Here is an 11,813-nt window from a genome sequence, read left to right as displayed (position 1 = left end):
ATTTGATCATGAAATTTGAACATTCATTTTTCAATTAATATTTCAATATGCAATTCAGACTTTTAATATGAATTTTTTAAAAATTAAACATTAAATGAAAAAAAAATCAATTGCATTGTCAAATATCATGGGTTTTGATGCCATAATTCAAATTCAATTTACAATTTAATATTAAAAAATGACATTTCAATACACAGTTTGCTTTAAATTCATTTTAAAATAACTTAAAGGGCCCTACCATGAAAATTCTACTTTTTGGGGTTTTAAATACATTTTACTGTTCATTCCTCACTATAAAGAACCCCTCCGTTCATGCATTTCTGAGTAATCCTCTAAAAACCTGCAGTGTCTGCTGCAGTCCCTCCTATACCCACGAAAACGAGCGGGTGGAAAGCTCTGACAGATCCAACCCCAGACTTGCACAACCCTCATTTTATCCCCTTATCTAGTGATGATCAGCAGAAAAACTTTCATTTTAGATGCAGAATACTGTATATCTTCCAGTTGTGTCCTGTCTTCAATAAATTCCAGCTCAAATAGGAGTTTGTTACTTTTTTGCGCCGCTCCCTTAACCCCCCCCCCAACCTCGGCCCGCCACAGCTGTGAAGTAGCAGTATGTGGAGTGATGACCAGACCAACTAAAGGCAGATATATTCTATGTGCATCCATCTTTGAAGACGTTTGGATTATTTTTAAGGGAGAGTTGCAGACATGCTGCTCTCTCTGGGATGACGTCATGAAGTGGACGCCAGTCAGATGCAGCACCGGGCGGAGCCTCAGGAATCAGGTCACTAGCGCAGCACCAGGCTGGGTTGTAGTTGAAGTCCCGTGAGAATCACTAAATAATTTGTTTTTTAGTGTTCCAAAGGTAAAATATGATCATATATGTGGATATAGTTCACTCTGAAAGGCTGAAGAAAATCATGTATGGCCTCTTTAAAACTCCACACCTAACCTGATTTATGTTTATAGTAGGTTACATTTTTATTTTATTTTCTAATTTAATCTCTGTTTTGTTTCATGTGGTGACATGTGACCTGTGAGTCATTACTCAAAAATCCCTAATATAGCCCATGTGATGTCATTGTGATGTCATTGCACTGTCATACTGTTTCCATGGCAACATCACAACAAAGGTCTTTGTGACATCACACGTCTTTGTGACATCACATCAGAAAGTCCTTATAGGCCCCCGCAGTAACTGGTGAATTCACTTCACCGTAACGGTCGAGGAGCAGCAGCAGTCTTCAGTTTAAGAGACGCAGCGCATTTGATCTGGACAGTTTGTATTTTGGAATCGTCTTAGGAAAGTCATTTTGTTAGCTCAAAATGATCCCTTTTACGATCCCATTCTGTGAAAACACCATTTCATGGCACAAGAGGAATTCTTCTAGTGTGTGGGCCCTGAGGACGTTTCACAGACATCCGTTTTCAGCTCACTACAGAGGAACCTCTGATTCAAGCCCAGAAACAGCATCAATCGGGGGCATAGAAATGCATCATCTGGAGCCATCATCTGGAACCAACCATTCTGAATTTAAACCTTTTCCCTTCACTTTTGGGGACTTGAGTTTCATCAGAAAGAAGAATTCTTCTCGACAATGGGCCTTGAGGAAACAACAGAAATGTGAACTTCTGGCTCGCTGCAGAAGAATCGGTGCCGTCGTAAACCCAGGGGACGAAAAGAGCAAGTCTGAAGATGAAGAGCTCAAGAATCCTGAAGTGTGCTACCCTCCATCTGCCTCAGTGGACAAACCATTGGTCAGTTTTGGGCACACAGATTACATTAGGAACAAGAACTCTTCTCGGCTGCAAGCTCTACGTCAACTCCGCAGGGATCAAGTTCTTTCTAAGTTCAGAGGAATCTGTCCCTTCATCGACACAAAGCAAGAAAGAGATGCTCACCTACATAAAGAGCTTCAACAAGAGAAAATCCAGGAAGAAATGCAGATCCTGGTTCAAATACAAGAACCAGCCAAAACAAAGACGCAGACACCACAAAAAACACAAGCTCAGGTCCAAACCCAAGCTCCAGCTAAAAAAGAGGACCCTGGCAAAACACAAGCCGCAATGCAAGGTCAAGCCTCTGCACCCAGAAGGCCAGTTATGATCAGGAGACCTGCCCCAAAGCTAAGCAATAACCAAACACAAAACCCAGTGCAGAGACAAGCCCCTTCTCGGACACAAGTACCTCCTAAAAAGCCGGTTATGATCCAAAGACTGGCCCCTAACCCAAAACAAGCCCCTTCCAGGACACAAGTACCAGATAAAAAGCCGGCTATGATCCAAAGACTGGCCCCTAACCCAAAACAAGCCCCTTCCTGGACACAAGTACCACCTAAAAAGCCAGTTATGATCCAAAGACTGACCCCTAACCCAAAACAAGCCCCTTCCTGGACACAAGTACCACCTAAAAAGCCAGTTATGATCCAAAGACTGGCCCCTAACCCAAAACAAGCCCCTTCCAGGACACAAGTACCACCTAAAAAGCCGGTTAAGATCCAAAGACTGGCCCCTAACCCAAAACAAGCCCAAACACAAGTAACACCTAAAATGCTGATTAGGATCAGGAGGCTGGACTCAGTCCAAAATTAACCCCCAGCCTCAGACACAAACGCCAAAAACAAAAAGCTTGTGTCCAACCTTAGAAATCAAGATTAACAATTTGGCACAAATTAGATTAAAAAAGTTATACTTTAAAACACAAGAACTGCAAAAAACAAACAAAAAAAACAGTTCACCCAAACTTTTGCTCCTGTAAATTTGTGGGTTTTTTCCTCCGGGCACTCCGGCTTTTCCCACAAACCAAAAAAAAAAAAAAAAAGTAATGCAACCACAAGGAGGCACAATTCTGTGCCTCCATGTGCCGGTCCCAAGTCCGGATAAATGCAGAGGGTTTTTACAGGAAGGATATTTGGTGTAAACCAAAGTCAAATCAAATATGACCATTAAAACAAACAGGAAAGATTCGCTGTGACGACTTCTAGAGGGATCAGCGATAAAAAGATCAGCCCAAATCAGCCACTCTCCTTCTGCACCCTGGAGCAGTAGAAGGTGAGAGAGCTTTCAACCTCTGTGTTGGTATGTCTATTTTATGCTGCATTCACACCAGACGTGATTCACTTTTCAGGGGCGTCCAGCTTCAATGCTAAGTCAATGTACAGGCGCAAACTGAGGTCCTGCGGTGCAATTCCAGCATCAGGAGCCTGCTGTGTTTATGAAAGAATGTTGATGAGATATTAAACACCATCAGTGGTTGACAAATACTGCATGTTTGTAAATCTGACTCTAAAAAAGTCAATGCCTCAACAGCTACAAACCTCAGTGCACGTCACTGACTTGTGCATTACCTCAGACTAACTTCCCCAAATGAAAGCGTTCAAAGCAGTGAGTGAGACCATTAGACATCAGAGCGTGGAGCAGTGGTAGAGCGGTAGACCTCTGATTGGAATATTGCAAGTTTAATTCCAGTCTTGCTCACACATGTCAAAGTGTTCTTGAGGAAGACACTGAACCCCACATTGCCTCTGGTGGAAGGTTGGTGCCAGTGTTCAGCAGTGGGGCCACCATGTGTGTGTGACTGTAAAGCACTTACAGTACGTATCACCTGCTGACTCTGTGTGTGCAGCATGTGCGCATAGTCAGTAAAGAGCCAGCACTCACACAACTGGACTGTGGCACAAGGACGACATACAACAGCATTACCCGTATATCATCATTTTGTGTAACTTCTATTATCTATGAGTATTTCATGATACAATCACCACATGGCGATGGTACGTTCCATTTTCATGATCTCCCTAACGGTGTACACACACACATACGCAGGTGCGCGCTCAGCGCACGGCTCTGCGCTCTTATGATCTCTGCGCAAATGTTATTGATCTGACATGTCTGATTTGAAGAAAAAACAAAAACAAGAGAGAATTTGGGACAGTACTTGATAAAATGAGCAGCTGGGGAAAACAAACCAAAAGTGGAACCTAAAATTCCACTGTTATTGGGGGGCTCTGTTCTAAAAATAACTTGTGACAGTGAATCCGCGAATTAGGATTATAGATGTTAAACTCCTCACTACAAACTTTCTCCACTTTTCTCACACAGACATGGGTATTTTTAAATCCAGGATTATAGAATAAAGACAAACATCTGATCATAGATCCGGGCCGTAGCTGGGGACCCCTGCTCTAGACCGCCTGCACCCGATGTTCAGTCATGTTCAAGTACCAACAGTTTTCCCCACTGCCAAAGTGGAAAAGCAACAGTGCTGCATAAAGCAGTGGTGTGACAAAAAAAGCAACCTGTGATAGGAATTTCGCACATTCAATTTCCACCCTGCCCACCCATGTGTCCAAGACGCTGAACCCCCCCCATTGCCTCTGATGGAAGGTTGGTGCCAGCGTTCGACTGGGGAGTCGCCATCAGTGTGTGAATGTTTCTGTGACAGTAAAGCACTTTGGGCCTGGAGGAAGGGAGATGTTTGGGATCCACCAGCCAATGCCTCTCCGACCATGAGAGGGAGCTATCGCCAGACTTTTGACTGTTTCCACCCTCTTCTCATTACATCTCCCAGCATGCACCACCTCCTTTTGCAAGTCTTCACCAGCCGTCTTCAGTCATTCATCATTCATCCAGTATTCTGTTTTCTGACCTCTGTTCAGTGTGAAGTGTTGTTAAGCATTGCTGGCAGTCCAAGCGTTATCTGATTTATATATGATCTCATCAATCAAAAGGATTTTTTGAACAAAAAAATGTTTTTTTTTAATGTGTGAGCATAAAAAATATGTTTTTTTTCCTGTGCTCCACAGGTAGAGACCGAGGAAAACATTTCTTTCGTCTGACTCTTACACACCTTATGCCACCTTCTCACCAACGTCATTCATACTGCCCTTATAACTGTTAAATAGTTTCAGTATATTATCGGTTACCGATATTTATTGACCGATATTGGACATCATAACATCACGCCGATAATTCTGATAAGAGAAAAATTCGCTGATAAAATGGGCCGATAATTAAAGGGTTAAACTGCCGACGCGTCCTCTCACCACTCAGTTTTCACTTGTGTTACAACTTGTCTGCTCACGACAAAAGTTTCATCCGTATCGGTACTGCTTAACGGTGCCACCGTACCGGCCTGACAACGGCGCGGACACAGCATGCACCACAAAGACAGAGGGAGAGACGGATCTCTCCCTCACTGAGGTGAACTGCATGATGAAGGGGCTGGTCTCACCCCTCAGCTGACACACAGACCACAAACGAACGTGGATGTAAGAGCCCGCTAGCAAAAAGGTCCGAAGAGGCTCTGTATTTATCCAAAGCAGATGAAGACAGCTCTGTCTAAGAAAGAAAGAAAAGTTTCTTTTAAGGGCAGGAACACCAGTTCAGGTGGTCATAGATCTCAAAGCCTACTTGCAGCCATAGACCATCTAAATAGAATCGTTTTTTACGTCAATTCTTGCAGCTTTGCACAGATTCCTCTTTATTAAACGTCCACCAGGGAACATATCCGACTCTTTTACGTTCTCTAAAACTATTTATTAAATGAGGAACTTCAGGATAACATCACTAAAATGTTTCAGTAAACTTCTCACTAAACATAAAACAAAGCAGTAATTCTGAACTTTGAGATTAAAGTATTTGTTTGCATCCTATTATATTATTCAGAAGTGAGCGGGTTCGACTCCGCCTTGCCCGCCCATGTGTCGAAGTGTCCTTGGGCAAGACACTGAACCCCGAATTGCCTCTGGTGGGAGGTTGGCGCCAGTGTTCAGCAGAGGAGCCACCACCAGTGTGTGAATGTGTGTGTGAATGGGTGAATGGGTCTGTGACTGTGAAGCGCTTTGGGCCCTCGAAGGAGGGTAGAAAGCGCTATACAAGTATACGCCATTTACCATATTAGGCATATTTGCATTGAAAAGTTTGTTTTACATTGCTATTTAAGTGTCATGGATCAACCTGCTGCTTCCCTCTCCACCCACCAGAGGGAGCGCTCGCCTGAGTATTGACCCTGCACTCCCTCTCCACACTCAGCCAGATCTGCTCAGCTGTTTCCAATCCACCTCATCACCACCAGTATTTAATCTGCCTGCAGCCACCACCTCAGTGCGAAGTCTTACAGAGCCTCTTCTGACCTTTTTGCTAGCGGGCTCTTACATCCACGTTCGTTTGTGGTCTGTGTGTCAGCTGAGGGGTGAGACCAGCCCCTTCATCATGCAGTTCAGCTCAGTGAGGGAGAGATCCGTCTCTCCCTCTGTCTTTGTGACTCCTGCCTGCCTCCTTGACTCCCTGTTTGCCTGTGTCCTGACCTCTGCCTGTATTTTGGCCTTGCCTCACCCTGTGTTCTCCATTAAAACCTGGTTTGCACATGGATCCACACGCCTCTGCCTCTTTGTCACATTAAGTTAAAGTCCTAACATTTGCTCTGACCATTGAAATGCACTTTCTCTATTTTCAGATGTATAGCAGACTGAAAAAGTGTTTGTACTGGCTGTTGTTCCATTTATTTACAGGTAAAATGAGTTCTGCATGAGTTTTGATGGAATACATAAGAGCCACGTGCTCTCATCTTGTACTTGCAAATATTTTCAAGCATTAAAAAATATTAGTTGATTATCGGTATCAGTATCGGCTGCAAGAGGCCAGAAAATATCAGATATCGATATCACCCGAGTTAAAGTATTGAGGATTTTCAATATGTTGCATTTTCTGAGTGTCATGGGTCCCTGGGTAAAGTCATTAGTGTGTCAGGAATGTGTGGACTAAAGGCCAAGTTTCTAGTATCATTATTTTATTTTTTACGTTTTTTTTCTTCTTAAATTATTAATTTTTCCCATGTTTTTATTTTCCATTTTGTTACATAAACCACAGTTGAAATTAAAAGAAAACTATTTTATTTATCATGTGTTAACATTTGGATCTATTTTCTTTGGTAATCATTTTTTGGGGTAAATTATATCAGGTAAAAATTAGTGATGGTGCAACTTCTTATGGTGAAAGTGTTCTAGGGTTAAATATCCTTTAGTCATTTCAAGCTTGAGAACAAGAGATCAAACAAGTGTTAGCTCAGAATAAATCAGCAGCTAGAAGTAACATAAGAGACCTGTTGGTTCTCGGCACACAGCTGGAACACGACGGGATCGAACTCCTCCTTCTGCAGACGAACGTCAGCGGGATCCCCCGGCTCACTCCTGAACCAGGAAGTGACGGTGTCTAAAACAAAATCAGACGATCAATGACACATCCCTGACATTTTGATGACTTTGGAGAATGTTTTACTCACTGACATTTCTTTTGAAAAAATATTTATGCATAACATTTTTCCAACTGATTATTCCACAGTAGCTCTGATGGCAGGACTGTTCTAGCTCCTCAGTAATGTTAAGTGACCTAATTTGAAATTGGTTTTATTAAGATTTATTAATAAAGAGCAACATATCATTTTTCATTAAAGAATATTGAATTATCCACAAAGGACAAAGAGACATTCAGGTTGTTGTTCAAAGCCAGCTGCTCTCTAAAAAAGGTCAGTTTTAATGGTGTATCCTAAACAGATTTAAGGAAACATTAAATCTGTTCCTGCAGCTGATGCTCAAATTACTCAATATAAAACAACACTTAGAAATTCAGATCAAAAGGATTCATCATTTACATAAAACGTTACTGAAAATGTAACTTTAATAAAACATGTTTTATTTATTTTTTGATGAATAAACTGTTTATTTTAGTAGCACAGTGCCGACATGCTGTCACTTTAACCCAATGCATTATGGGAGATGCAGTGCAAAAACTGACACTGATGCTGGACAAACTCACGTCTCTGAGCTTCATTATTTTGTTCTCTTTTTCCTCGATCTGACACCGATAAACACGAGCTTCAGCTGTTCTCTTTGTTGGAACTGTGAGACTTTATGAACCAAGTCACAATAAATAAGTGAGGACGTTAACAACTTATGATTGATCAGACTGATGACATGATTAAGCCTCCAAGAATGATTGGTGGAGACAGTTGGAGGGGCGGAACTTTTCCAAAAAACTGCATTAACCTTTAACTATCCAGAAAAAGAAAAAATCTTCAAAACAATATTTTTTTCCTGCTGCTTATTCCCCCATCAAAGTTAAAAAAAAAATGTAAAGTGAAATTTATTAACTTATTCATTTAAATAAAAATACACAGGGGTTCTGTAGAAGTTACTATCTGGTGTGCACCAGTTACTAACCAGACATTTTGGCTTTTTTATTTAACTCCAATTTTTAGAAATAAAAATGTTCTGGTTATTAAATGGTGCGCACCAGATAGTAACTGAAAAATCATGTTTCTTGTAAGAATTGAAGTGAAAAAAATATTTCTCTGGTAACTATCTGGTGCACAAAACTTAGTAACCACAAAATATATATATATTTTTACTTCAATTTTTGGGGAAATAAAAATTATTCAATTTTTCTCTTGTCCCTTCAGGGCTTCCGTACCTTGAGGAGTAATACAAACAATCAATATTTTTAAAAACACGTTTTCTAAATGTGCCCACCATTGGGTCAAGCAGGCAGTTAAAGGGTTAAGTGACTTCTTTAATGTAAAAATCTGTTGTTTTGTTGATGAAAGTTACAGCTGGTTTTATCTTTTTTCATCTACGATTAATCAACTTAACTAACAACTCAATATATATTGCTATGATCGATGTGTCTGAAGTTTTTAATCAATCGGATGTATATTATTAAAAGATTGTTTCAAAATTAGACACAATTATAATCGATCCTGAAAAATACCATTTGGATTGAGACATGGAAGGTTTATTTTACAATAACGACGTAAAAACACCATCCCAGTGGACAACACACGTGATGCAGCAGAAACTGATCAACCGTCATTCCAGTCAATGTGTGGAAACACTGAATTCAGCAGAGACATTCAGGAAGTAGAATGTTCTAAAAGTGTTTCTCATCATGAGATAAAAGTTGTTTTGAATGGATTTTTAAATTTACCGTTAAAGTCTGCTGGCTAAGTTTAAATGTTTTTAATTTGAGAGTTACAAACAGAGTAGTTGCTGTTCCAACAAAAGAAAGCCGACACGTTGACAGACCTTTGATTTTTCCGAGGAAGCCCTTCTCCTGCACCTCCTCTCCTTGTCTCTTCCTCATGCTGTTGTGAAAGTGTGACATCATCTCCGTCTGGAAGATCAGGATCTTCACGCTCTGAACACACTGGGGGGTTTCCTTCCTCACAAACTCCACCACAGCATCAACCATGGCGTCGGCTACAGCTGATGGGTTGACTCCACCCTGGCCTAACAGGTGGATGAGAGCGGGTGGTGCAGGTGGTTATGCTGATGACTGACATGAGTCAGCACAAACACTAAGTATTACAGCTGGCTTTGAACTAAAAACAATGTCAGGTTTCTGGAGACATAAAATGTGTAAAAACATAGGTGAACTCCAGAAAAACACATTTAATGACAACAAATGTATTTTAGTTTCACTACAATGTAAAACATTCCACAAAGAAGCAGATGCAGTTAACTTAAGACTCCTGAGGATGTCAACAGAAAATTGCATTAAAAATTTGACTATCACGGGACACATCATGCAGTTTTCCATAATTAAAAAAGTTAATAAACAGGCTGGGCTTTGAGAGAAGAAGCTATTTTATAGGGCTGAGTATAGATAATCATTTTCAGAAACTATTCAATTCACAAAAGTCTGAATCAATGTGATGCAGATTTTTTTTATTGTTTTTATCCACTCAATTGAGTTTATACACATTTGTTTAGAAATACATTAATAATCTACTATATGATTTAAATATATATATATATTAATCTGATCCAGTTCACATACTGTAAATGTATCAGTGAAATAATGAGATTGTTAATATCATCCAGTGTTACATGGATTCTCTAAAGGAGAAGTTCTAACTAAAATGTTCAGATCATTAACATTGTAAACATTGTTCTGCTTCTCCTGGAGGACGTTTCAGTTTGGACACTAGGTGGTGATCACGCAATAGGATTACACCTTATTCCAGAAGAAGAAGAAAGTATGAGGAAAACATTTAAAAAAATATTTCCTTAAAAGAGTTTGTAAAATTCATGTCTAAGTTTATAAAGATGTTCATTTAGTCAGCAATGTATGTTTAGGTCGACCAAGTGTTAGCATTAGCCGTCCTATGGGAAATTCCATTAAACGTTAGCATCAAGGTAGAGGACTTTAGCTTTTATGTGCTAAATCAATCTATATTTTTATGAATTAATTATTGATGTATTAAGCTTAAATTGATTCAAATTCATTAATCAATTTTATCAACCCAGCCCTACTATTTTTTTCTGCACACATCTGCATACATTGTTTGTGAGTGTGTGTGCACATTTGTGTGTGTGGGCTTCGTTTGCACTGACCTGTTCCCAAAGCTGGAAAGGCGACAGAAGTGAACCGATTCTTCTCACTGAGCTTGAGAACTTCAACAACTCTCTGTCTAATGTAGTCGGTACTGTTCTGGCTGACGATGTGGATGATGTGTTTGCTGGGCAGCTGACCAGCTGTCGTCATGATCATGGGACGAGGCTGGAGACTCTGAGCAGACACTGCAGAGAGGAAACAGGTGTCCAGACTAAAGCGCAGCAGGAATTCCTGTTAAGGACTGAGGTGGAAGTCTAATGGAAACGCAAGAGTCAATATAGAGCAAACCAATAACACTGCACCAATACAAAACATTCATTTAGTGTAAAAAACACAAAACATGAGTCCTACCTTTACATCTGCTACTCAAGGGATATTTTAAAAAAAATGTTGAAACTTTGTTCCCTCATTGGAAACCCGTCAGTAAAAATGTCTTAAAACGAGGATGTTTTTAGAGGAGTTTATGTGCTGCTTCAAAGGCTTCACGTGTTCTTATTGACACAAACAGGAGCAGGCGTCAGCCGTGTGAAGATGCATGAACGTGAACATGTTTGGGTGCAGATACACACCGATCTGTGTACACTCCATCTGAACAACGGCTCCAGCGCTGCTTAAGATCGCTCCAGAAACTCCTGGAAAATGAGGAGAAGAGAAGCAGAACATGTGTGGTTTTACAGACTCTGTGTGATGTTCATCAAACTGTGGCAAAAATAACAACAACTTTAGATTTAAAGCCCATTGAGGCTGCTGTCATACTGGGACAGTCCTGCAGTTGGTCAGTTGGTTTTTTCACTTAACCATTATTTAACCAGGAAAAAAAATCCCATTGAGATCCATTGATCTCTTCTTCAAGGGAGTCCTGGAATTTTCCACCACTCAATGGGTTACATCGTGTGACGACAGAGGCTCCGCCCTCATGGGTCCATTTTATCTTTCTATGGACCTACAACCAATAGGGGATCAGAAATGGCACCAGTCGGTCCTGCTTTACAGGACCATTGTGTAAAAGAAATACTCAAAAGTCCAGTCCATCCCGGTCCAGTCCGGTCTGACACACTATGTGGAAACAAACCATAAGGTTCTTTGCACCTAAACAGAGAACCTCGATCTTAACTGGATCAGAGTGGTCTGGTTTGGTCCACTCCAAAGTTCAGATTAGCTTTCATACTGGCTAAATCAGGAGTCTCAAACTGGCGGCCCGCAGGCCATTTGCAGCCCCAATATTTTGCGGCCCTAACATTAGTATAAAAGTTCAATGTCCGCTAAGCAATATCTTCTGCATGTCCACGCTTCTTGGATGATAGCTTTGAATTTGCTTTATGCTTAAAAGCTTTTATTTGCTATTGTCGTTGGATCTGGTCGTCAGAAAAGTCCTTAGAAACAGTTTCTAACGTTGTCATCTCCTGTCGTTTCACAGG

At 40.7% G+C, this 11,813-nt stretch overlaps 1 protein-coding gene across 1 annotated transcript in view; it reads right to left on the bottom strand.

The window, feature by feature from the left end:
- The window catches only part of LOC112141402 (protein mono-ADP-ribosyltransferase PARP14), a 21,391-nt gene extending 10,346 nt beyond the window's left edge, over window positions 1–11,045 (bottom strand). Inside the window, exons 1-4 of the mRNA XM_024264530.2 lie at window positions 10,965–11,045; window positions 10,395–10,580; window positions 9,084–9,287; window positions 7,106–7,215 (exon numbers count right to left, since the gene is read on the bottom strand). Coding sequence (XP_024120298.1) covers window positions 7,106–7,215; window positions 9,084–9,287; window positions 10,395–10,580; window positions 10,965–10,983 — 519 coding nt within the window. The 5' untranslated portion in view covers window positions 10,984–11,045. The remainder of the gene's footprint in view (window positions 1–7,105; window positions 7,216–9,083; window positions 9,288–10,394; window positions 10,581–10,964) is intronic.
- Between the last annotated feature and the right edge of the window lie 768 nt (window positions 11,046–11,813).

This window comes from Oryzias melastigma, unplaced genomic scaffold (genome assembly GCF_002922805.2).
Source record: "Oryzias melastigma strain HK-1 unplaced genomic scaffold, ASM292280v2 sc00240, whole genome shotgun sequence".
Lineage (NCBI taxonomy): Eukaryota > Metazoa > Chordata > Actinopteri > Beloniformes > Adrianichthyidae > Oryzias > Oryzias melastigma.
Note: the sequence above shows the minus strand (reverse complement) of the source record. Positions and strands in the feature narration are given on the sequence as shown.